Below are 26485 nucleotides of genomic sequence, written 5' to 3' on the forward strand. Positions count from 1 at the left end.
ATTCATCTCTAACCTGTTATTTGTCGTTTACTTGCAAGTAAACGGAAACCATGTCGATGAGATATTTCAACAGATTTGCCACAACGCGTTTGTCCATTTTAAAAGTGCAGTCAATCAGGTTTTCACGGAATGCGTTTATTCTCCTATTCTGTCAAGTTATCACTCAAGTGCCAAATTATTCCCAAATTATAGCTGACAGAAATAGTGTCGCCGATAAACAACTTGGCCTCTCGATTTGCTCTTGCCATTAATGCATCTGCAGTGTGAGTCAGATCAACACTAAATCTATCAACAACGGACGTACCGGCAGCAATTAACAAGGATTTGGCGTTAATTAACCCTTCCTTTATCGAGTAATTTAGGATAAGTCATAGAAGGAATATGGGGATTTTCGTTTGTTCCAGGTAATGGGTTAAACATATTTGGAAATTTATTGATGTAATATCCCGATTTTATAAAACGCTAATAATGAATAAAGAATATTCGAACATTATACTTTGGAAACTCTCGTCGCGAAAGCGTCAAACAGGTCGCCATTTATGGGAGTAGCAATTATAAATAAAATGAAATATATACACCTAATACATTTCTTCATAAAACTTTTATTATATTTTGATGAGATCTGTACCATTTTCATTCGAAAATTTGAATTTATTGTTGTACCTCATTCCTGTATTGTTGTAATTGTGTGTAACTTTACTTAAACTTACATAAACTCGACTTTTATATTGATTACTTAATTTGTCAAAAGTTGGAACAAGTTTATGGTTTTCGCCCCAATGTTTAAAGCTCACCCATACCTGGAAGAATTATTGTGACCGAACAATATAAATTTCAAAAAGAAAATAGAACTCTCTTTTTTTATTTCTCTCGAATTTAGAGACAATTTTTATTTGCTGTCATATTTTATTTCTGCGATCACAATCCCTTTTTAATTATTTTTCCTGTCAATTGTAAAATTAATTTCGTCAGCTGAAGAAAAGTTTCTTCCAATTTAACTGATATTTTAGGTTATTTTTATTTTTTCTACTTTAATAATATTATGTATATGTGATTGCCTTTTTTTTTTGAACGTGACTTACCGCAGGACTGTAGACCTCAAGGGAGTAATATTCTATAAAAAATAAAAATCATTTTTTTTTTCAAATAACAAAAAATTCAAAACGAAATAAAACAGATGGAATAAACAGGAAGTGAGCTAAGGCCAAAACAATTTTTAATTATTAAAATCAAGGGCAAGTAGGAGGGAATAATTAGATTAGTCTTGTCTGGTTTAGATTAATTTATCAAATGGATAAAAATATTTTTTAAAAAGAACGTTTCTATTTCTAATGAAAACACAAAAATATTGAAAACATAAGACTAATTCGGTTGGATAGAATTGATTGATTGTGTTGATTTGATTAATCGATTGAACGGAAGTTATACGTCATCCAAATATTTTTTTATAAAATGTCGTCGCTATAATGTTGAATGCCATTATTTTGGTAAACATTTGTAAATCAAGTAACCAAAGATTACAATAACCGGATGTGACGTCAGTACATCATCACGTGGTCAACAAAGCCATTGTTCTAAAAATTGATATTGATTGTGACGTCAGTATTTTGTTCATGCACTTCCTGTATCGATGTTGCTATTTTTATCTTCGACACAGGACAACATGTCATTATGTTGTCACAGTATCCTAAAATTGGGGCGGAAAAGCAAAATATATGATTGGTGTGAAATAATTTTCTATTTACGTCGATACGTCGCATGCATTATTAATTTACATGATATTCAACATGACGCAAGAATCGCAGCTAAGTGACTGACGTACACGAAATAGAATTTCGCCGCAGTGGTGGAATACGGACGTATTATGTTGTGTTTTTGTTCAATCATGTCCATTTATAATTTATTTATTTATTTTATCCAACAGTGAAATTCTTTCATTTGTTGTTATACTTTCGTATTATATAATAGTTATTTTTCTATCAATAGTCAGTGAATGGTCGTTATGACATAAGCAATATCCTTGGATGTTTATACCAAGTCGATTCAATGAATATCTATGATAATTTTATTACCCAATCGTGCAAAAAACCTAACGCCAAATCAATTTGAAACAAATTGTTTTGCTGTTATTCTCTTACTTGCCATCAACTTTATTATGTTGCATCTTTTTTCATTCCATTTCATTCAATTTCGACGTTCATTCACGTTTTGTCTTCAAGTTGTAGGAAGTTTGCCTTGACATCAAAATTGAAATAAGCAGTTATTTTAATATATATGCTAAAATTTCAATAACCATACCAAAAAAGCTCAGTAAAAAAGCTGAATTACCGACCTAAAGTCGATTGGCGTCATTTAAAAAACAACCAATACCTATGCGCTAATCAACATCTTATAAATTGTGATTTGAGTACATTTCTAGTTTGTTAATATATTGGCAAATACAATGCCATTTATCAAACAGGATTTCAGGTAACACGACTTTAGCATCTAATCTTTTGATATATCAATGTTGTAAGAAATCCCAAAAGCAAAAGACCTTTCGGTGACTTTTTCTGAATCAACAAAGTCTTTTTCTTTGTAAGAAGCTGACAAAGATTTAGCTAAACGAGTGTACAAAAGTTTGCTTTGCAACGATACCATGAAAAATCAATATTAGACGATCATCCGACCTCCAGTGCTTTTTATTATTTCACATTGGTCTTAGCTTTGTGTATACTTGATAGTTTGCCCACCTGCGTTCTGAAAAAAAAAACGTCATAGCCTATTTATATAATGACCAAGGGGATATCTTTAAGTTTACTTGACTTAAATCTTTCAGCTCCCTTAGATTATAAGTGAACATTTAGAATTCGTGCGGGTTCCAATGTGATCCTTTGGCAATCATATTTAATTTGGCGATCAACGGAACAGAAATAAGCTTAGTGGTATTAAATTTTGTTAAAAGCGGTATAAAGTGACAATATTGAATGAAAATCGAAAAGAATAGTTTTGTTTCATTTTATTTAAAATATTCGCATTGTTGCTACAGTACGAAATATATTTAACTTGATCTTTATATATTTGACTAAAATTCTGAGATTAACTGTTTTACCTTATGCATCCTAAATAATCATGCATGATGGTCAACCAACAAAATCGAATCCAAATACAATTTTATCTAAACATAACACTTGCTAAAAATCACGAATGTGACCTCTACGAATATAAGAGACCAACTTAAACTTTTGTTGATAATAAATGAAGCACAACCGGTGTTAGCAAATTATATCATATATCAAATTATATCATCAACATGAGTTTACCTGATGGCAATCATGCACACCTAAACTTTGCTGAATAGATAAGAATTTAAAACCTTTTTTAATTCCAAATAAATATTCATCGAAACAACTTATTCTGTTAATGAAGGGCGTCGAGTTTCGTTGATATCTTACGTCGAAACCGCAGACTGGTACAACAATAGAAACGAAATTGATACATTTAATCCACACACTAATCTATCATCTACTTCACTCGAAATGACGAGTTTTCCTTCCAGTTCAAGGGGCGGATAATGGGCTAAGTCTTTTCGGACAATATTTATGGTCGGGTTGAGTTGATGTCGTGTTCTATCAGTGACCTGAACTTCACAAGCAAATTAAGGGGTGCATGAGGTGTGGTTACCAAAGAAATATGGCCACGCCTAAATATTTAATGACTTCGGTATAGATTACAACGTTATTTGCTAAAATGATCATCAAGTTTGCCTTTAAGTATCCATTTCACCAACTTACAGGCTTAAAGAATCTTGTATGAAATGACAAAATATTTTGCTCTAGTCTAGAATATTTCCTTTTTGTTCAATTTTTATAAAAAAAATAAAAAAAATCCGGTTTTCAAATCTCTAGCTTGCTTACTCAGCTAGACGTTCTCAAAATATCAGAATATAGTTACATATATCGAATTGTGAAATATTTGTTTTGTATTTCAGATTCAAATCTCTGACTGAAATTCAAAGAGGAAATGTTTCTATCGTCCAGAATACAAAAATGTGTTTCTTGGACACCATTAATTGGTCGGACATAATGAATCCTGCTGCTAAGAAACGAGACGGCTGGAGAGTCACCATAAACAACACTGTCGATCATATTGCAGTCAAATGTAAGTAAAATGCCATTTTATCAGGTATTCGTGAGTCCCATGACGCGGCAAAGTGTTCTTGGAGGTGATTTATCAAGTTCTTTGCAGATGTGTCATTTTATGAATAGACAATTAAGAACATGTCTTTATGTGATAGCTTTAAAAATACAAAAATACAAAAATGTAAATGTTTAGGGGTACTTCTCAAAATGTTATGGAAACACTACAATTTCAGTTATGACAAAACTGTCCAAAAAATTTTGACATTATCTTGACACATGCACGCGATTATACAATTTCATTCTATTACGACTTAAATATTTTTGAAGGGTTGGAAATTCCGCAATGATTGTAACTTGAACTCAGTAATTTCCAATTTTAAAGAAACTATTTCTACTTGAAGGGGATTTTTAGAAAGGCTAAAGTTTTGTTTCATTTTGAGTTGACAGATGTTGCTGCTGGATAATCTCATTAGAGTCGTGCAGTTTCTTTTTATTGCAAGATAAAAAGCCTCTATAAGTTTTGAATACAAATAATTAGGCAAATTAGATGCTAGTTATAGAACACAAAGTGCTGAAAATTCGGATTTCCGGGACTTCCGTAAAATAAAACGTAGACTACGAACATGTTTGTTGTCACAAAGTACTTCCAGGTACTTGAAAGACATTGCTGCTCATAAACCAAAAAATAGGTCACATCCCCGGATTTTTTTGTTTCAGGGACTTGCCCTCTAACTACTTGAAATTGTGTTTATGGTAAAGGATCTAATTCAATTCACACGCCTACTTGTCATGCCTTACTTGTGTTCTGGGCGGAATTTTGACCACGGTGTTACCTTTCAGTCCAGGTGTTTTGTGATATCGTCAAATTTTAAGGTGCATGCTTGTGTTGGTTTAGGAAGAATTATCAATATAAAACATGTTGCGCTTTTACGACAAAATTTTCGCTCGTTAAATTTGCATTCAACTGAAAAGATAGTCCCCAAAAAAAGTTTTTATTCCATTGGATATCTGTTATTTCAATTTCATTAATCGGGTTATATAAAACCATACTCATATTGTGATTTAATTATTAGAAATATGTATTTTTTGTACTTCGAAAATGTCATATTCTTATGTAGTGCATCTTTGAAGGTGTACTTTTATACGTAAGTTACATAAACATGGAGCCGTCATCATTAGCGGTAGATTCAGTATTTCTCATCCTAATACTGAATGTGTAATTTCGAATATATATGTCAGTTTAATATTATTTCATGACTTGAAAGACGTTTGTTTTTGACCATCAATCGTATTTTTCTATCAACAAAAATGACGTTATCAATATGTATCGATATACACGTCTTAGCTTTTACGATAATAGAGATGGTTCGTGGTTACATCTGACGTTCAATCGATAGAGTTGAACGGGTTAACTCTTTTCAAAATTCGCAAATTTCCATCCACACAAAATTTGCAGTTGTCAAAAACGAGTTAAAAACAATCAAAATAAAATATGACCAACAAGAGTGGAACTTTCTTCATGACCCAGGTTCCAAATAGGATAGAGCAATTATACAAATAGCTTTCAATTCCACGTAGAAAAACAACGAAACATTCTGGCACTGTCCCAGATATACTTCATTCCCCAATATTCTTTACAATACTGAACTAAACTAGCCATTTAATTGGTATTATTTAGTAAATAGGGTGTGTAATGTATGTGAAATGTTTGTGAATATATACTCGAAACTGAGTTCGACTATATATGCAAGAACAATAAAAAATAAATAGTCAAAAGCATTGTTTTTTCGGAAAAGCAATACCAGTTTGTTCTGTTTCTGTACACCGATAAAACTGGTTCAACTATTCGGAAAACCTTTCAAGAATATAAAAAAAAACAATATATTTTAAATCAATTTTTATCAAAACTTTTGAACGATTGCTATTGTTCTTTGTTTCTGACAGCTAGTAGCAATGATAAATAGTGAAAAATTTTGTAAAATGCCATCGTCAAGATGTCAAAGCCATGACAAAATTTCCGCGATATTGTTAACAATACGGTGCCAAAGGTCTCACGAAATGTCAAAGTTTATCAAAAGTTTATAAACCATATACAATCCAAAGCAATTTTTTGTCGTAATATGGAGTAAAAAATACTTCCGTCTAACTTCGATTTAAGGTTGTTATTGCATTAAAAGTTGAGAGGTCAAATGTAAGTAAAGATAACAAAAGGTAGAAAATGAGCTGTGACAAATTAGAGTAAAACCATTTAAAAATATATGTAATACTGAACGTGTGCGCTTGGGTAAGAACGAAAAAAGAACTTTAATATACAAACCAGAAATATTTTAAAGTAAAAATGTTTTTTCATATATATTTAGTACAAGCAAGGCAAAAGACAATTAAACAGCTAAATATACTATATTATTGCTTGATTTCTAATTAGACATGACTTCGCCATGATATAAAGAAAACTAGTAAAATAAATTACCAAACAGTAAATGCAGGCGGAAATTAGATTAAGAATATTCATACCAACAACTTATTACATGCATCTGAACAAGATTTCATCAGATATGATTAAAAAAAATGTTTTTAGATGTGCAACAACCAACGGGCATTGACATACACACTATGTTATCAGACCCTTTGGTATTTGTTGAAATTCTAAACTGTAGTAGAATATTATCGTCTGTTTTGATGCGGTTGCCTCTTTCAACAATTTTTCGGTCTATTTCACTCAATTACGTTGACCACAAATTGTTGAGTACGGTCGACATAGATAGAGACAAGGGTCATCTTCGGATTTGGGGTCAAAATATGCATTCGAATATTGCAAGGACCATTAATGGGTCCTCAAATATTTTATCTTGATTTGAATCATGGCAAATAATTATTGAATCAGATCAGTGCCATTGAATTATTAATCGTAGCTTTGTTTATGTCAGTGCTGTTGTTCAGTTTAGTATAGGTGTTTATTTAAAATCGTTGGCTAATCACTTGTAGGTGGTAATTACCGAACCGGACCTAAACTTCGCGTAATCAGATTTTTTACATTTAGCGTATGATAAACTGTGCCTTACCAGCAACTAACATTTAAACCATTATTTAAAATGTGAGAATAAATAAAGAGAAAAGTTCATAAAATTTAAAAATTTCGATCTTTTCTATAACGTTATGAGTGCGAAATAGTTTTTCTCTCCATGTGGGGTACTACTAATGACGTAATATAATTTTGGTCATCCAATTTCTGGACTCTCCTATAAACCCTACACCGAGTTCCGTCACGGATAGTGACAAACATAATTGGTGCCCGACCACACACAAGGTGGGATGATACTCAGGTCTAAAAACATGAAGTTCTGTTTCGAATATCTAATTTACTGTATTCCGAGGCTAATTTCCTTGAGCTCCTTCAATGTACTACGTCTTATCACGATTTTTCTTTGAGAAATCTAACATATATATAGCCCGCCGCATATTTCAAGTAGTCTACAATAGCATGCGGTCTCCAAGAATAGTAATCACGTGATAGCCTTTCACTCATGCGTGACTTTTTCCATATCATTCTTAATTATGCGTGGGAGTATATTGTTCTGATAACCCATTTTCCCAGAGTTCAGCCTTAGTTAAAAATACCTTGTATTCGCTCACCCAAACAAACCCGGGATCCTGTACAACCCCATTTCTTGGGAAATGGGTCAATTGGAAGAGATCACTTAGTGGGTGAATACTTAAGATGTGATTCATCTAATCTATTTAGTGTATAAGGTATATGGGTAGTTTCAGTAATAAATGCATACTTGATTACTTGTTGGACACAAAGTCCACATATGGATCGTTTTGTTGAGTTATTATGTTACGATGTTGTTAGAATTATTTTCCTTGTTGCTATGAACTATTGGACCAATTGCTTTGAAATATCCAGCGCTCGAAGATTTTATTTTTCTTAGCAATGTTTGTGGGCTTTATGTTTATAGGATCAGCTTTTGTGTGCGATGACGTCATCAAAATTAAAAATTGTGCACCTTGTGGGGGTTTCGCGTTCGCGATCTGGTGGTCAGGCAAAGTCGTGAGCACTGCGATACCGGTAGTCTACGACTCTACAGTGACAGATTACATGCCAGTACGACTTCGATTTGAGTTTCGTGTCTATAAACTTGAGTACCGCTCTCTTGTTCTTGTTTTAATATATCGTTAAATTGTCATTTTGTACTTCTACACACCCGACTACTGGTTTTTCTCGTATTATTTACACCCATTTTTCAACGACGATTCTTGTTTGTGTCTAGTGATATATTCGCGATATTTAGGTGCAAACCACAGTGGAAAGCTTAATAATCACCTAAATCCTACAGTGAAGAATGTAATCATCTTCAAAGAATAAAAAATATTCTTCTGTCGTTGTGAGGTCCTGTTTTTCTATTTTTCCCATAATCTTAATGATCCATTTTGATCCATGAACTTATCCTAATTCTTTCGTGTGAATACACACATTCACCACATTGAAAATCGCACGACATCGGCTGTATAAATGATCTCCATTGTGTCTATTTTCAACTTTTTGTGAATTGTAACAGTCCTGAATATGCCACACAGGAGACCACATAGAAATACTAAATTATACGCACATAAAACACACATATAGACACAAGTAAGAAATTATATATGTTAATAATATTTCATTGCATTCATTTCGTTTTTGTCTCTGGTGATTAACAGCAATCATGAATGATATCACAATCCCATAACTATGACGGCCTTTGAAATCTAAAATATAGCCTTCTTATGTCCTCCTATTTAGAATATGAAGTTTGAAACTTGGAATTAAATTTTGTCAAAATAAATTAATGAAAAAAACATATGAAATACACATTTTGCTCGATATTGAGGGCTGCTGTAACCAACAGAAAATGCATATTTTTAGTTTATCATAGCGTGCAAAGGCTTCGCTTACTCACATATCCTGCTGTGTATATATATCTGTAACAAAACACTATTTGTGGGTATCGGTAAAATCCCGTTACGCCGTAGCTAAAAAAAAGTGTAAACTTTATTGCAATGAGAAGTTTATGAAAATAGGCTTTTTGTTTAGTTTAGATCACATGGAGACTTACGATTTTTTTTTAAAATTCATTCAGAAAATCCCTCTTAAGCCAGGTGAATGTGAGAACATGGTTTTCCAAAACTCTCAAGATTTCGTTTTTTTTTCGTGACAAAAGGTAACCTTATCGAACATGTCCGAATGATAAATTGAAAATTAAATATCACATTTTTTATGATCAGTCTCAATTTGAAATTATTGTTAAACATTGTTTCATATGTGGAGTTGTATTCAATAGCATGAATTATTAAAATCACCAACAACACATGATACTACACGATACGTACTACACGATTATGACAAACTCTATCATGTTTGTAACTTGTTCTATAATTATCAAATATAGATTAGGGTGAGTGCCTGATCATAAAATATCTTTTTAAAATTTTGCAAAAATCATTTTAAGTGAATTTATTTCTTTAAAAATCTTTCTAATTAAAAATTGCTGGAACCTGCTAAAAATTGTCGCTAAATTGAGTATCTTTCTTCTCTTTGATAATAAAATTTACGATAAAAATCGCTGTTTATCATTTCATACCTTTCACATAAACTTCTCGAGTTCAGTATTTGCGGCAAGATATCGGAAATCGTGTTATACGCCGTAACGGTTATCAAAGGTAATGTATGTGTAACCGAATAAATTTGAACTTGGGATGAATTGGTAGATTTTCATCAACACATCATAAAAGTGTTTTTGTGTGTTATATTGTATTGTGGCAAATTCATGAACTCGTTACATGAAATTGAATATCCTTGTCTAATTGAAAATTCAACTTTTGTTTGAATTTTGAAGGATCGTGGTCCAGACTCATTTTATGTTGTAATTTTGTATAAAGTTGTAAGAACATGTCAGATATTCAATATAATGGATTCCTTATATTTAAAATTTTGTCTGTTTTCCCGGATTCATGATATAATTAATTGTTCGCACAAAATATATTCTCTCAAAGTATACCAAGTAATCTATTAGGTCTAAAAAACACATTGGCACGTCATTTTATAAAATATAAGTGTATTTGACATTGAAAAATGTCAAGATCGTTTTTTGACATTTCGACACTCATCATCTAAAAATAGGTTTCATAATACCACAGATTTGCGATGATAGGTATCGTGTATACTGTATTGTGATCGCATTACAATCGTTTAGCTCATGTTATCATGTTGTCTAGACGTGCTTGGTAACTAACTTAGTTTATTTCTAAAACTGTAACAAAATTTGTGGAAATGTGTAGTAATTTTGTTAATTAATTACAAATGGTGAAAGAGGAGGATGTAAAATGTTGATCAACAAATTATAAAAAAAATTACATACATTCATATACAGTAATATTTTATAACATTTGACGACTAGTAATTACAATTGACAGTTTGAAAATGGTTTTAACAAATCTCAAACGTAATAAAAATTGTTTTAAATATTAAATTATTCATGGTCCCAATTCGGTGTTATGAAGAAAAAGTAATGAATATGGATTAAGGTTCATCTTCTACTTTTTGCCTTGATTTAATTTATCCCCAATGCTATCACGTTTGATATGAAAAGAAATTAAAAGAAAATGGGTGAAACAACAAATTTTGTGTCGACTCATTGAGAGGGATTTTTTTAACAATTACTAATCACAAAACACAGACTTAATTCTTTTGTTTTGCACGATGACAAACTTTCTATTTTTTCGCTTATTTTGAAATTTTAAAATTCATAAACCAAATATTAATTGTTACTAAATCAAGTAAAAAGCAACTATAAATATGGTTTATAAAGTACAGTTTATGATTGTTCCATGTCTATCATTTTTGGCATGAAAAACCACAAATAAACAGTCGCTTCTTAATCTCGAAGTATGAAACTTGGATTCAATAGAATGCAGATAATCCGACGCAGCATTTGATATTAACCCTTTTACAATAATACCCCATATTATTCAAATCAAAAAATTGCAAAAGTATCATAAGGGTAAATTTATGTTTCCAAGTCCTGCTTAGGAGAAAACTTCGCGATTTGTTTTTATATTTACGGAATTTAGTTTATCTTTTATTTTTATCATAATTTTGGATCAGTCGATGTGCGGGGCGTGGTTATGCAAACCGCCCATCTCGACAGATTAACTGTCTTCGCTTGTCACTCATTTCAAATTTCAGTTATAAGACGCAATTTTTCAGAATATGAAACAATTATTTGATTGAATTAAGAATATGGCATTGACATTGGTTTAAAAAGCATTTTCTGTTTGGTATATATTGTTTCGGGGATTACTGTTCTTTTTGTGCTCAACATATTAAATTTGAGATCATTCGCGAATCGTTAGTCCATACTTGTCAAGATAATGAAGTGTCACTGTTTGTGAATTAACTAGATGACTTTAGCGTGGTAAATAATGAATGACCACTTGTTATTAAACAATGAATGTTTTATTCCCAGATTAAAAAATAAATTTGTCAAAACGTCCGCTATATATTAAATATAAACAAACGTCATTAATATCTTAAGAAACAGTCATTGTAATGGTATATCGTTACAGATGACATGCTGTCATAAAAATATCTCTAATTTTCTTATTCCCCCAAAATGCGCTAGATCAACCAAAAAAGCCGCCTTGCTTCTGTAGTGTTAAACGTTTTTTTTATCTTCAGTTCCACTTCGTCTTATATCAAAACAAAAAGCTATGATTTTTCATATACTTAGGCCTTCTTTTCCTGAAAAGAAAGGATATATTTGCTATACGTATTTATGTACAACTATCGCACAACATAACCTTGAAGACGCCTCAATTTAGGTTGAAGTATAAAGGTTGACGCCCAATGTTGCAAAAACAATGTTTACTTCGAGATATCTCATCAGGGCGATCTATCTATCGTTTCATTGTTTTCTAGATATGCACTTGATTAATCAGATTTTTATATAGATAAAAAGATTTAGATTTATAATGAGATTGCTATTGTTTGAATTTATCAAAATAAATCATCATTTTAAAAGATATTTAAAGTTCATACAGCTTTGTAATTAATTTTAACGATGTGTCACAACAAGCTTTTATAACATTCAAATTAAAGACAATTTATTACGCGCGATGACTTTTTCTGGGGCTCTATGGGTGGGTTAGATTGTGGGTTCTGTGATTTCCAAACTGGTAATTCTACTACTATGCCCCATGCATCCTCTTTTCTATAGTATCAAAATTTGGTAAGCTATGCCGAACGTGAAAATTTCAGAACTCAAAAACCGTGTATTAGAAAGAAAAGACTTTTCAACTTTATTAAAATGATTTTTTCACGGAAATTTATTTTGTTTATTATTCCTTTTTCGTTTCGAAACAAGCATGACTGTTTGATAAAAGACCAGTTCTGCTATGATCAAGATATTACAAAAAAATGGATAAACTAGTAAACTTACTGATTTTTGTCAGAAGTAAAAGGTTAAAATCAATTCCGTACACGCTGTAAATTCATATTGTACATAATACGGTTTCCTTTTCGAATGTCGTGATAAAAAATAAGCCTTTAGGACTTGACAGCTTACTAAATATTTACTTAAATATTGCACGAAACATTCTTCGGAATTAGCATTTGCGTCAGACATAAAAATTACTTTTTCACCTTAATATTTTCCAATTCTATTTCGATTATTATGTTTGTGGGCGTATAGATTTATAAATGGTGCGTTCTCCCAATTATGATGTCAAGTAAAATATCTATGGTTCAAACCCTGGTCAATCTATGGTTTCCATGCGTTTCAAAATGGCGTTTCTTGTAATATCATTTTCATCAAAAGATTCAAACAAAAATAAGAAATAAGGAATACGTCTGGCCTTAATCAGACAAAAAATTACAGAAATATATTTGTGTTAGTGTGCATCATTAGAATAGCTATCTTCAATCTTGCTATAGGATCCTTGAATTATATACACATGGATCTACCGGCACAATATCATAGAAGAAGGATAAGTAGTAAGTCCAGTAGAAACCAAATCAATTGCGCAAGTAATATTTTAATGTCACGTTATTGTCTTGCGCAATTACCTGTCACCTCGAGAGTAACAATCCTGATATTGTTTTCAGTAAATAAATTTGTTAGTTGTAAATTATTTTTTACATATTTTTTGCGATAAGACGACCCTGTTTATTAAATAGGTCTATTTTTTTGCTGGATTGACATTCTTTTATCAGCTTCATCTGATCATTGATAACATCATCTTGACATATTGATATCTGTTGTAGATTGCTTCAGGCAACTTACTGAATCCACTATCTTGTTGTGTATATATTTAAAACAAATGTGAACCCATGACAACTTCATTTTGTTTAATTTTAAAAAAATCTTCATTAATTATAATCATAAGAAAGTTATGTATGGAAGACATATCAAAAGTGACAAATACTTCGTGAATCCGCTGGTAATTCGCGCAAATCAGGAATTATCTTAACATTATGTGATTATGTATTAAAACATTTCAAAGAAAATAATTTGGTGATAACTTTCATAGTTGAATATGTGACTGACACTGATAAATACAATTTGATACCAATTTGCTCTTAACATATCGTTTATGGATTCTCCCCACTTCTTTTGTTATTTACCCTTTGATACATTTAAAAATAAAATTTACTGCCATGTATAATTATTGTCTATGTCATGTTTAATGTAATGGAAAAAAAAGGAGAAAATGTTCTACTAGTTGAGAACCTCTGTGATAAGCAACAAGTTGTCCGTGTCTTTCAGTTCTGTTAATGTATATTATCAAATTAGCTTAGCCCTTTGTTAATGACTGAATCACAAATAAATTATTTCTTTTAAACAATTTAGTAATTTAATTTAATTATTTTATCAAGAAGTATTTAACCTTAAACTTCGACTCCTAGAATGAAAAAAAAACCTGAAAAATACAAGTCGTGAACTTGACCTAGCCATAGGCAAAGCATAATATGATATTGTGATAAAGTTTATAAGAGATTTTGTGGGCGTTTAAATTTTTAAGATTTGATATTCGATGAGATAGATGTGTCAAAAATGATCCGTCATCAACAAAAATCGAGTTTACAAAACTTATAAAATATTTTATAATTAAATACAGCTGCAATGGCTTTGTTTTTACCTGTCACAATGTCAATCAAACACGTTTTTGAGAATAAGCACTCTGATAAATAACCATATAATTTTAATGGTATTTTGCAGCTATTAAAATTTTAGTACAGTCACCTTGAATTCGAATTTAGCTATGAGATAGAAATTTCAGTAAAAACGCACCAAGTGGTTTCCACACAGAAGTGTTGTTTTGCATAGCAAGTCATTTGATTTTACTCGTAATATTTTTAATTGAATCTCAACTTATGGATCGGTATTTACGATAAATCAGTATGTAATTGCGTACAAAGAATTACTGTGTTATCTTTATTATGACTATAATAAACTGTGTATCGAAGCGGCTGCATTGCGTCAATGTGAAACCATTTGAATATCTGATAATGAATGATATATCTACCCATTTCGGAAGTCCTGGGTTCGAATCTGACCACAGGAACTTTATCGATAAAGGTTGAGAGTTTGTGTTTTCACTTTGGGCGAAAAATTTTTTTTTTATGCAAATTCATTTAATAAAGTGTATGACGTTTTTTGATGATGAAAAAGTGTTGTATTAAACAAAACGAATCAAATGTTTGTTGACAAATGTCAAACTATACAATTATTTGTATTTTTAATATAAATTTATTAGGTGATTGACAGTAAAGATTGGTTGCGAATTACGTACATAAGAAAATATTGAAATTATGGTATTTTTTTGCCCTTTCCAATTCAATGTTTTTTTGTCTTCTGAAGAAATTGGTCAAGACAATTTTCTTAGAATTATAACGATATTAAAAGCATATTAACGTGTTTATTTATTATTTTAAGTTATTGGGCAAGAAAAGGGTCTAAAATCGTTTTGGTATTATGTTGTTGTTGATGATGTTGTTAGTATTTAATGTCTTGTACTTGTTGTTATGAAACAATTGCTTTGAAATCGTGGAGACTTTAGCTGTCTACTGTGACAGATTGCATACTCGTACTACTTTGTTTGGCATTCGTGTCCATATCTTTGAACATCGCCCTCTTGTTATCATTATATTCAATTTTGTCTTCTCTTTCAGGTCCGAAATGTCACGAATCTTGCAATGGCAGATGCTGGGGTGAAGGTGCAGACATGTGCCAAACATGTGAGTATCCTAAATTACTCATGACTCTCTAAAAATTATTTTTATGATATATTCATATCATTATTATTAAATATATGTTTGTTTAATTACGCAAAAAGAAAGACATTTTTTGACATATTTGCTTTATACTATAATCGGTAAATTATATTCCTCTGACAGAAATTGAAATTTGACGTCAGCGTTTAATCCTCGGAACGAGAGTCCCTTATAAGCGCTGACTTAACTGAAAATATAATATGATTTTCATATCTAATTCGATGTAACCACTAAATCGTCGATATTATTTCTACAATTGGTAACTGTTTGTCAAATATGTCTTATTACCTCCACGCGGAAAAAAATTAGTGTTCACTCGCGTTTGATTTAGGCAGTTATGAACATTTTTGCACGAATGCTGGCAAAAGGAACAAAAAACTAAATGAAAGTTTTCGATCTTATAATTTTTCGAAAACGGCCTTACTGAATCGATAACATCTACGTAATTGGTCACAAATATTTGTTTTTGAATATTTGGCGTAATTCCTCACGCAAGTACGTCGTTACGTAGCAATTTGGGATTAAAGGTTAAAATTAGAGTTTTTCAAGTTTGGGTAATTTCTATCTACGATGATAATATCTATTACTACTACCAAATAGCTTCAGTAATTGCAAAAATGTTGATTTACCCTTTATTTTGTTTGTACTGAAACACCGAAAACCAGGCTCACAATATGCTTTATTTAACAACACCTCTCAATATATTGTATTATTTTCTTGCTTTATACAGTAACAAGTACAATTTGTCATGAAAATTGTGGAGATGCGAGATGCAGAGGTCCCGGTAGAGACGATTGTTGTGACAGAGAATGTGCTTGTGGTTGTACCGGATCTACTGATAGCGATTGCATTGTAAGTTTTTAAATTTAGTATATTTTTTTTCAAAAAACTAACATTGTTTAAATAACATATTTGCATTTATTAAATTCATATTTTGCAGGCATGTCTTCATATGAATAACAGTGGAGTTTGTCAGCAGAGTTGTCCGCCACAATTTATCTACGACCAGCAGACATCAAGACATGTTCCGAATCCAAACTTCAAATATCATTTTAACGAATATTGTGTGAATAAATGTCCAGGTTTGAAATTGTTTTGACTGATTATTTTTTTATGTTTTCAACATAATTTTAAATTTTATCATTCAATTATTTCAAAATGAAAAAAGGCAGAAATAACGTATTCTTAATGCAACAAAAAGATAGATTTGGGTTTCGTCCTATTTTAAAACTCTAACACAATTAATAAAACTCTCTTGGATAATATTTTTTTTTTTTTTTGGCCCGCTTGCTCGTATATTTTTTGTACAATTATATTGTTATATATTTATAGATAACATGTTAGTGGAGGAAAATGGTTGCGTAAAACATTGTAGGAAAGGTCGACACAACAATGGCCTCGGAGTCTGTGTGACTTGCACAAGTAACGAATGCAATAAAGGTAAGACTATCAATGTAAAATATATTTTAAAAATCATCTTCAAGATTGGTAATTTGCATCTATCGAAACAATCACACAATTTTGAACTTTATTTATACAAATCGCATCGCTTTTCCAGCAAAAACTATAAGTTATATTTACATGTAACCTCTTCGACTTTTTGCACTAAGACTGAAGATTTACTATTAATAATTAAAGGATTAATAAAGGAACTTGTTTTAGATTTATCTATTTTTATAAAACCTATTCTTCCATTTTCAATCTAGAATGTTTTGGTGTCGGAAATCCAGACGGTCCGTTAAATAAGAGTGAAACGGTGGATTCGAAAAATGTTCATTTTTTTGAAGGATGCAATATTGTTCGAGGAAATGTCATTTTTCAAGCTTATGCTTTTACTGGGTAAGTTGGTATTTTTCATCAATGAAATAAATTTTGTTGGGACGTACCAGGATAACTATCGGATTTGAATATCGGACACAAATCGTCATTGGCGTACCGTAATATGCAAATAGTGGTGACATATGAACTCAAATCTTATATTTATGTAAAATTTTCCACTATGCTCTATTCTTGGCGACATGATTTTATAAAGGTTATTTTGTGGAAATATTTAGCCTTATCTGAACTGAAAAAATAAACTATGTCGAAAACTTAAACCACAAAAAAGCTTCGTTATTATCGTCAAAATGGCTGTATATAGATCATTCGGATAATCTTCAGGTATGACCATAAATGGTTTACCTATACATACTGCTAAAAATATTAAAAAATTTACCCACTTACCAAAGTAATTTTTGATGAAATGAAATAGACAAAGAGGTACACTATGCATCTAGAAATTATTGTATTTGTGTATCACTCAAAACCATCAAAAACCTAATTTTAGTAAATAGCATGCGATTGCCAGAAATAATATTATTACAAGAATTGTCTGGAAGATCCCAGATTAGATTTACCTTTACGGATTTAAATGCTAAAGTTTGACATTAAGCTCAAGGTTGGAAAAAAATTTCTAAAAGAAATTCCAACCCAATTAGGCGAGGATGCACAATAAATTTATTTAGATATACCAAAATGATAAGCAATATTGGAAATTGTTTGTTAATCAATTTCAATATATAATATAAAAATCTCAAAATTTGCAGTCATCTTTCAATCATCTCCATACATATGCTCAGTTATAAAATAAAACTAACTTACTGCCAAAAAAATAAACATTAGTTTAATAAGACTATCTGTGAAATAAATAGTCCTCGTTTGTTATTTACAGGGATACACATACGGACACACCACCGATGACAGCAAAGCAGATTTTGAAAGCGTTTTCGGCGGTAAAAGTCATCAATGGTTAGTAAGATTCATGTATTGTGAGTTTCAAGGCTGTTCAACCATTTGAGAATGATTATATAACACGTTTTCTCGTGTGTTTGTAAATGAAATTATTTTTGAACAGTTTCAAGTACAAATTACGTTACTATTTTGTTATTGCTCCGCCGGTAATTTTCGAAGATGTTTTTTTCGATACTATTTATCTTAGATTAATTCGTTCATCTTAGATAAGTTAGGTTATCTAATCTAAAATAAGGTGGTAAAGCAATGACGAGTTAGTACCTAAGTTTTTATTTCCTATTCTAACACAGTTTTTTGAATTTATTCCTTAAATTTTCCACTGAATACAAAAGTATCCAACAATTCTTTATGCAGCTTTTCATGACCTATTTATACTTCAACGATAAAACTATGCATGTCCTTGAATACCTGTCTGATAATTGAAACAAAACCTAAAACTGTACATATTTGGGAACACGTGGAAAAAATAAAATGAAACAGATATCGGAAGGAGTTTCGAAAAAAAAAACGTGTTGATAAAACATTTATAGGTCGCAAAAGAATAAAAGTTGATAATAGCCGAACTAGTTCATTCATAATTGCATTGTACGTCATAATTGTTTTGTTAAAACCACGTGTTTTGAAAGCATCGAAATGTCTCACATGAGTGAGTTTAAGCTACGAAAGTGACGTATTTGTCATCAGTTGCTAATGTTCTCTTTGTAGCCTGAATTCCATACCGCACGATATAAGAATGATGCTGCTACCCTGGAAACAAATTAGACAGAAGCTTGATGGAGTGGTATTCTACTTCCCCTTTAGCTATGAAATAACGTTTTCCCAATTTACCACAAAGCTTCAAAACTTCCAGCATTACGCTATTGGTACTTAGCAGGTAGCAGATAACAGGTGCAGATGAAGTTTGTTTGTATTCAACACATTTACACGCAATATTAAACAACAACAAGATTTAAAATTCGTGACAATTTGACGTCACAGATTAACCTTTTAAGGTTACAATTATACTGTGCGGGGAACAATTGTTTATTTCGTTCAAATGCAAATCAATATGCCACAGGTTTAGGAGAAATTATCAAAATTGAAGTATTGTAATTGAGAAAATTTTACTTAAATCGTTTATTTTGAAAGAAAATTTTGGGGGAAATTGTTAATTATTTTCTTGCTTTTTTTGCAACAGAAGTACCTTTGTTATATATTATAAAAAGAAAATAAGATGCAATTTCCTAATTTAAGACTGCAAACTATTTCACAATAACCTACAAAATGCAAACGTCCTATGTTTTGCTTAAATATTTCTAGATAAATTTTAAAATCGATATAAATAAATTTAGGATTTCGGAGCAATATTTTAATGCAAATTCAAAATTATTCAATTACATTTTTGATTTTTTTTTACAAAACAATAAGTAACCACTAACGTATATATCTTGTCGTGTCATTTTAATCATGGATCAGTGACGTGTTTTACTATTTTTGCTGAGGGAGATGATTTTCTATTGTTTCGTGATAAGTGACTGTTTATTTTGATAAACGATAATTATTTTTCACGTTTTAATAATAAGCATTTTGTGGTGTCGTTCACCATTTTATTTTCTCCTTCAAATACTTGTTCTAGAACAAAAATTTCCAAACGTTTCATCTTGTTTATAAAGAAATAACAAAAAGTTTCACACGCCATACATGGGAGGTTGCTAAATCAATTTCAAAATCAAGAATCAAGCATGATTCTATATTAATTTCATAAATTAGATAAAATCATTAAAATAACAATCTGTGTGTGGTGCAGTACGTTATACACGTACGCACTGATAACCTAATAAAATGGTCACAAATATCAATGATAATTCGACCTAGAACATGCAAAAAGTAGTGTAAGCGCCTCTTTTCTTCTTTGTGTTATATTGTATGTGATAAATCTAAAACAATTTGATTAAATCTGTAGGGAAATTGTAATAATTACCCCCCCCCCCCCACGGATATCACATAAATTTTTTGTAATGAAAGTATCTATATTTTCAATCACGCCCACAAATTAAAGTAACCATATTTCGATCAACCTGAATTATTAAAATCATAATTGTAATATTTCAATAAACTTTTATTATTAATAAATACCCTCAATAATATGTGATGTAAAGTTTCCCAATTTTCAATTTTTCGTCTCCATATGTCCACTACCTCACAAAAAGTTCTGTGATTCTCAAACACCCACACCTTAAATTTTCCTTAAATTAACGTATTCATTGCAAATGGTACCTCGCTCTTGACCTTCAGAGTCCGTGACCCATTAATCTGGTAGGGTGAGAAGGACCAGTTTAAGAAACCCTGGGTTAGGTAAAGCTGGGTCGACTAGTCAAAATCATTAAAAAACTATTAGCTTCGTGTGTTAAAATAGTGGCCACCATGGAACTTTGATGAAAAAAATAGACCGCACCGTACAATACGGACCCACCCCTATGATGGCTGGCTCTAATGTGAAGATAAAGTGAATTTGTTTTCACGTTTTGCAGGTTATTTAAAAATTCTTAGTTGGCCTGAAGAACTGGAGGATTTTGGTGTATTTTCGGAGCTGACTACAATTATGGGAATCGATTTATTTCGTGAAGTTGCAAGTCTTTTAATTCAAGACAGTATCACGGATCATGGACCTTTCCATTTATCACAAGTTAGTATGAAATTTTAACTTTTTCATACTTATTTATTTTTGAATATTTGTGACAAATAACTGTTATTTTTGGCATTTTTTCATTGACAATTCTCAATAGTAACAATAGTTAAAAATGCTCATGTTGAAACAACAAAAAATAAAATAAACTCAATAAAGACTTGTTTTTATCGATATAATTTCGTAAAATCCGACTTTTCTGCATAATCCTAGGAGAAATGCACATAAGACCAGTATGATGCGTTTAATTATACTGAAAGCTCAAATCCGATTCAGTTTTCCAATTTACTCAATATTTGAACCATTTCCAAATATTCGTTATTTTAAGTTAAAATCAATTTCAAAATTTAGTTGGAAACATATATATCAATCTTAATAAAAAGAAATTGGCTTATATAAACGCCTTCCGATATTCTGACAAAACGTCAGAAAGAGTTTACTTCTACAATTTGGTTGATTGAAATTTTGTAATTCTGAGATTAAAATTGCGGTTTCACCCTGAAATTGAAAAATATAATAAATATTTACCTGTAGAAACGCTGGTATATTTGACACCTAATAAAATTTAACAAAAATTCTTTTCAAATTCATGTTATGTGTGGCGCATAATCTGGCATCGCAAATTTGTAGTCGATGTTGTCCCTCACGACATTATTTACTTATTTACCGGAGATGTACATTAATTAAGCCTATTTGTTATTCCGTGTTTTTCATGTAATATTGTTTTTGTATCGATATTTTACAAATCATCATATTGTGTTGTATCACGATAAAATGATTGGCATTTTTAAGCAGCTTAAAGAATTTTATAAAGACAAATATAGACGATTACAATATATGATTTCCATGATATTCAACCATATTTTCGTTATGAACAAAACGATCGCCGTAGGCAGTTTTGAAAAACGAGCTTTTTGCGGAAATATTTTGTAAAAACTGTCAAAATGACTTAAAAATGCGTCAAAGATGTTGAGTTTTGATATATCATAACTTCATCCAAAATAACAACTTAGCAATAACGGCAATAAAAGGTTTTATATGCGGAGGTTAAAATTTTAATTTTTTTCATCTCAAAGCATGTCATAGACATGTTATACTCAATTATAATGAAGACATGAACACAAATGAAAAATATATTAAGAAATATCCAGCTTTCAGTATGAAAAATTGAATTGTTTGCTGTTGAAACTTACCTGCAAATTAAAAATCGACATATGAGTTGACGATTTTTTATTAACAAAACCAATGGTTTCTTCAGGTAAAGCGTCTTGGATTCAAGTCACTTACCAGCATCAATTATGGGAACGTATATATCGGATACATGAAACAACTGTGTTATCAGGATAAAGTAAACTGGACAACAATTATAAAAAGTCCCGTGATACACAGAAGTTTTGAAAACGGTTTGCTGCTCAGAGCTAACGGTGCAAATTGTGGTATGTTTGATTTTTTTTATTTCATTCCAAAGAACTGAAGTTTCAAGTCATTTTTTTGAAATAAAACATTGTTTTCAGAAAACGAAACTTGTAATGCTGCTTGCTCCGTCAATGGATGCTGGGGACCTGGAGCAGATGAATGCTTGGGATGCAGAAATCTTACTTATAATGATGAATGCAGAACAGAATGTGACAAAAGTCTCGGAATATACAGAGATGGTGAGTTAAATTTTTTTTGCAAAATTATTGGTAATGGTGTACTGACTCTTCAATGCTTCCAAGATAGCAATACGTGTAAACTATACATCAGTGATATTATCACATTTTTTTGGTATTTTAACTGTCTTTTACAAACTGGCTTTCAAAACCAATTCATTTACCAATTCGCCTTGCTGTATCATGAAATGCTATCTTGAAAAAATTGGGCGCTGTAGGTCAGCAAATTCACACATTTTTGTATGGCAAAATAAATCTTGTAATAGAATAAAACAAGTATAATATATTCACAAGCGATAGTATTTTTTCAAGGAAAGTACATTGTATCCATTTTTATACTACAGGTGATACTTGCAAAGCATGTGATGCTCAATGTAAAGACACTTGCGTAGGTGCCGGACCTAGTAACTGCACAGCATGCAAGCATCTGTCTTACGGAAGCATTTGTGTACCCATGTGTCCTCCAACTATGTATGGAGACCCGATAACAAAAAAATGCATGACTTGTAATTCTACTTGTTTCGGACAGAAAGATCCGGATGGGTTTGTTTATATATTTATTATTATTATTTATCATTGACATGGCAACACTGAATTTTTGCGTGTGTCTATTACATGTAATGAATACGACGTGACATATTTGAAATTATCAAAGTATATTTGAACGTCATTAGTATATTGCGCTTGAACATGAAACGCAACAATCGTACGTTACTTGCTAAACTGTATGAACTTGAATTTTATTTTTAGGCCAAATTTTATTTTCAAGCAAAATACACTTGAATATACGATACAGTGAACCTGTTAAAATTAACCGTTTGAAAATGTTCTAAGAAACTCCTGTAAATGTCCCAAATTACCTAAAAATGTGTAATGTACTGATACGGTAATTAAAAACGTAATTTTCCGGTCGTATTTTCATGTTCATCTACGACCTCTCATGAATATGATAAAGCAAACATGAAATTGTCTTTTTTTGTCATACCTTACGGCTTGGAAATAATAATTAATGTTTTATTTACTTTTCTAAGAACACCAATGTGCTCGGGCCCAAACAGCACCCTTGGTCCAGGAGGTTGTCAATATTGTTCAATGGTTATGGCAGACAGAGATCTCACCATACACGAGTGTTTACCAAGTTATGAAACAGAGTGTCCAGAAGCTCATTTTGTTTTCAAAAACGGATTGAAGGGAACAGAACAGGTGTGTGTGTGTGACGTTACTTGAAGTGACGTAATGTAGAAATATATATGATAAATCAATTGGAATCTTACTTTTTAACATACTTTTTCAGTCCTTACTTCGTTTTATTTTTTTTATCAAATTTACTTCTTTGTTTCAGGCTTGTGTTCCATGTGTTAAGCATTGCACAAATTGCACCGGTGCATCCGAAACTGATTGTCTGCATCCGTGAGTAACAACTATTCATGACTCATGAATTTTATTATTTTATTTATATTTTTTCAAGTTTTATTTAAAAAAAAAATATTTCAAAAAGTTTGCTTTCAATGTATTGATAAGATATGTTTTAAAAAATTTGGTCACTGTTTTACGTTTTTTCTCTCAAAATTCATTCAATTATAAAGTCTACTTCTTCAACATATAGCCTACTATTCGAACATTCGAACTATTCCTCTTCCCTCTTCTCAGTTCTTTACTCTCTCATTTTAAAACCAAATTTTATACGTTTTTAATGGTTTTACCGAAACTCCAATATGTCTATTACAATAAACATAATTGCAGGCAATAGATATAATAGGAAGAATAAACTTCTATCTGAGGTGACAGCAAAATGTAGAGAGAAACTTACAACAACAATTATTCTTTATTGCAGACTACCGGTGAAGAGCGACACTGCAATTGTCATGGCTGTAGTTGTAACTATCGTCGCTCTTGGTCTCGTATGCTTGATTGGATTCTTGTTCCATCACAGACGTCAGAAGATAAGAAGAAAGAGACAGATGTCAATGAGAGCTCTAGGATTAGAGGGAGTACGTCCAGTTATCAAAAATATTGAAAAACATCTTGAAGCGGATTGTGCAGACTATGTGCCACTGATGCAATAAAAAATAATTTCAAATTAGATTCTCTAGGGCAGTGGATCTCAAACTTTTTATGACGCGCCCCTTTTTTAGAATGTGTCAAGTCTCGTGCGCCACCTCAAAAATAACTATCTAACAATAAGTTACAAATAGCAGATAGTAAAGCGAAAGTATGTTTAATTCAAAAAACACGTTGAAATAGAAGAATGGGACGTTAATATCTAAAATAAAAAATATATAAATATCAAAAATAGGGCGGGCAAGAACAAATCGAACAAATAGTTTAATTTTCGATTAGTTTCGCGCCTCCTTGGAAAATTGTATACGCTCCATTTGTTAAGCGCGCCCCACCGTTTGAGAACTACTGCTCTGAGGGATCAAATCAAAACAAACTAAACTCAAATCACTAAATTAATACTTGAGAATTTTCACTGATTACAGTGATGTACACAAAGAAGCATCTCTCGTTCACAGGTCGAGAAAAAAATTAAAATTATAAAAATATGAAAATCAGCATTATCATTACAGTAAACAATAATCAAATATCATCATCAAAATCATTTTTTATTTTATTTTTAATCATCATTTACATAGAAGCATGACAAAAACCAAACACGCGCGAAAGCAGCGGCGGTTAGGCAGATTAGTTACTCGAATCCGACTTTTGAAGACACCAACGAAAAATCTGCATGAAAAGGTTTGTTTTATTTTATTTCGTTTATTTCTACTTATTTTGTATATAAAAAAGGCATGTAATTTTCATTTATATCTACTTTCATTTGTTGGCTACTTTGGTTTATTTAATCGACTGTTTCATCCAAAACTCGGACACAACTTTTTGGTGTATTGCAAACTACAATGGAGCAGTTTATATCAATGAAGATCGTTTTATGCCTTAGTAAGTAAACATCTGGAATGAGAAGTATTCACTTTGAGTTTTCTAAGTTTCTGTTTTTAATTTGAGTTTCTTTTATTTTTATTTATGTTTTTTTTCCAACAGAAAACGTCATCATCAACAAAGAGAAAGTCATTTCAATTGGGAAGAATCATAAAATCTAAAATCCATTGCATGGTTACGTTTAATAAAATTTCGCGTTTGTTGATGTTTTTTTTGATCGTGTTTTTGGCAATTGCCAATATTATTATTTGCTATGATCATCGTGCTATTATGCTTGCCATATATGATGTAATCTGTATTTTACTGGAATTATTGTTTGAAAATGTTTCATAAAAGTGCAGTTTCATTTTTGTGTTATGTGTTTCAAAATTGTTAATTTTTTGTGGCTAGAGTTCAACCAGAATAAATATCGTGAAATTGTGACATGTTGTAGTGCATTTGTAATGTGTTGTATATATATGAGCTTCCGTTTCAAATATTGCAAAATGAATTATGCTGTGTTTCTGCTGTAGTTGCTTAATGCTCAATTGATTGGATAAAAAAACCAAAAATCCTTAAATAAATTGCCGACAAATAGTGTGTGTTTGGGAAGGGGGATAATAAAATAAAGCAAACTTACCAAAATATCCATATATAGGCAAAATGTTTCAATGTCGTTAAATTTAATTTGTAACCATAAAATCAATGTGTTGAAGATTTTTGAGAGTTGGTTTTCAAAAGTTTCTGAAGTATAACACTCATTATTTAAATAACAAAATATAAAATGTGCCAAAAATGATGTCAAACAAACTTCAGATAACAGAAGCAAAAAATGAGTATTATTTTCACACATATCATTACACAAAAATCACAATAAAGAACACTTAAAAAATAAGAATAGGTTTAAATGGAGGGTTAACATTTCAATGAAAAAAAATGAAAATATTACTTCTACATGTATGTGTTACATCTTTCCAAAAAAAGAAATGACAAAGAGTAGCGAGAACGAAAGTTATAATTATAGGAT

General features: G+C 31.1%; 1 protein-coding gene across 2 annotated transcripts in view; it reads left to right on the forward strand.

The window, feature by feature from the left end:
* LOC120330033 (receptor tyrosine-protein kinase erbB-4-like) overlaps nucleotides 1-26485 on the forward strand; it is a 63533-nt gene that overhangs the window by 24413 nt on the left and 12635 nt on the right. For both annotated transcript variants that reach the window (XM_039396847.2, XM_078118500.1), the window contains exons 4-17: nucleotides 3971-4140; nucleotides 15331-15396; nucleotides 16163-16284; nucleotides 16373-16514; nucleotides 16765-16872; nucleotides 17139-17271; nucleotides 18143-18219; nucleotides 20733-20887; nucleotides 22146-22323; nucleotides 22402-22542; nucleotides 22884-23082; nucleotides 23571-23742; nucleotides 23882-23949; nucleotides 24374-24530. In XM_039396847.2, coding sequence (XP_039252781.1) covers nucleotides 3971-4140; nucleotides 15331-15396; nucleotides 16163-16284; nucleotides 16373-16514; nucleotides 16765-16872; nucleotides 17139-17271; nucleotides 18143-18219; nucleotides 20733-20887; nucleotides 22146-22323; nucleotides 22402-22542; nucleotides 22884-23082; nucleotides 23571-23742; nucleotides 23882-23949; nucleotides 24374-24530 — 1888 coding nt within the window. The remainder of the gene's footprint in view (nucleotides 1-3970; nucleotides 4141-15330; nucleotides 15397-16162; nucleotides 16285-16372; nucleotides 16515-16764; nucleotides 16873-17138; nucleotides 17272-18142; nucleotides 18220-20732; nucleotides 20888-22145; nucleotides 22324-22401; nucleotides 22543-22883; nucleotides 23083-23570; nucleotides 23743-23881; nucleotides 23950-24373; nucleotides 24531-26485) is intronic.

The sequence above is a fragment of the Styela clava genome, chromosome 12, assembly GCF_964204865.1.
Source record: "Styela clava chromosome 12, kaStyClav1.hap1.2, whole genome shotgun sequence".
NCBI lineage: Eukaryota > Metazoa > Chordata > Ascidiacea > Stolidobranchia > Styelidae > Styela > Styela clava.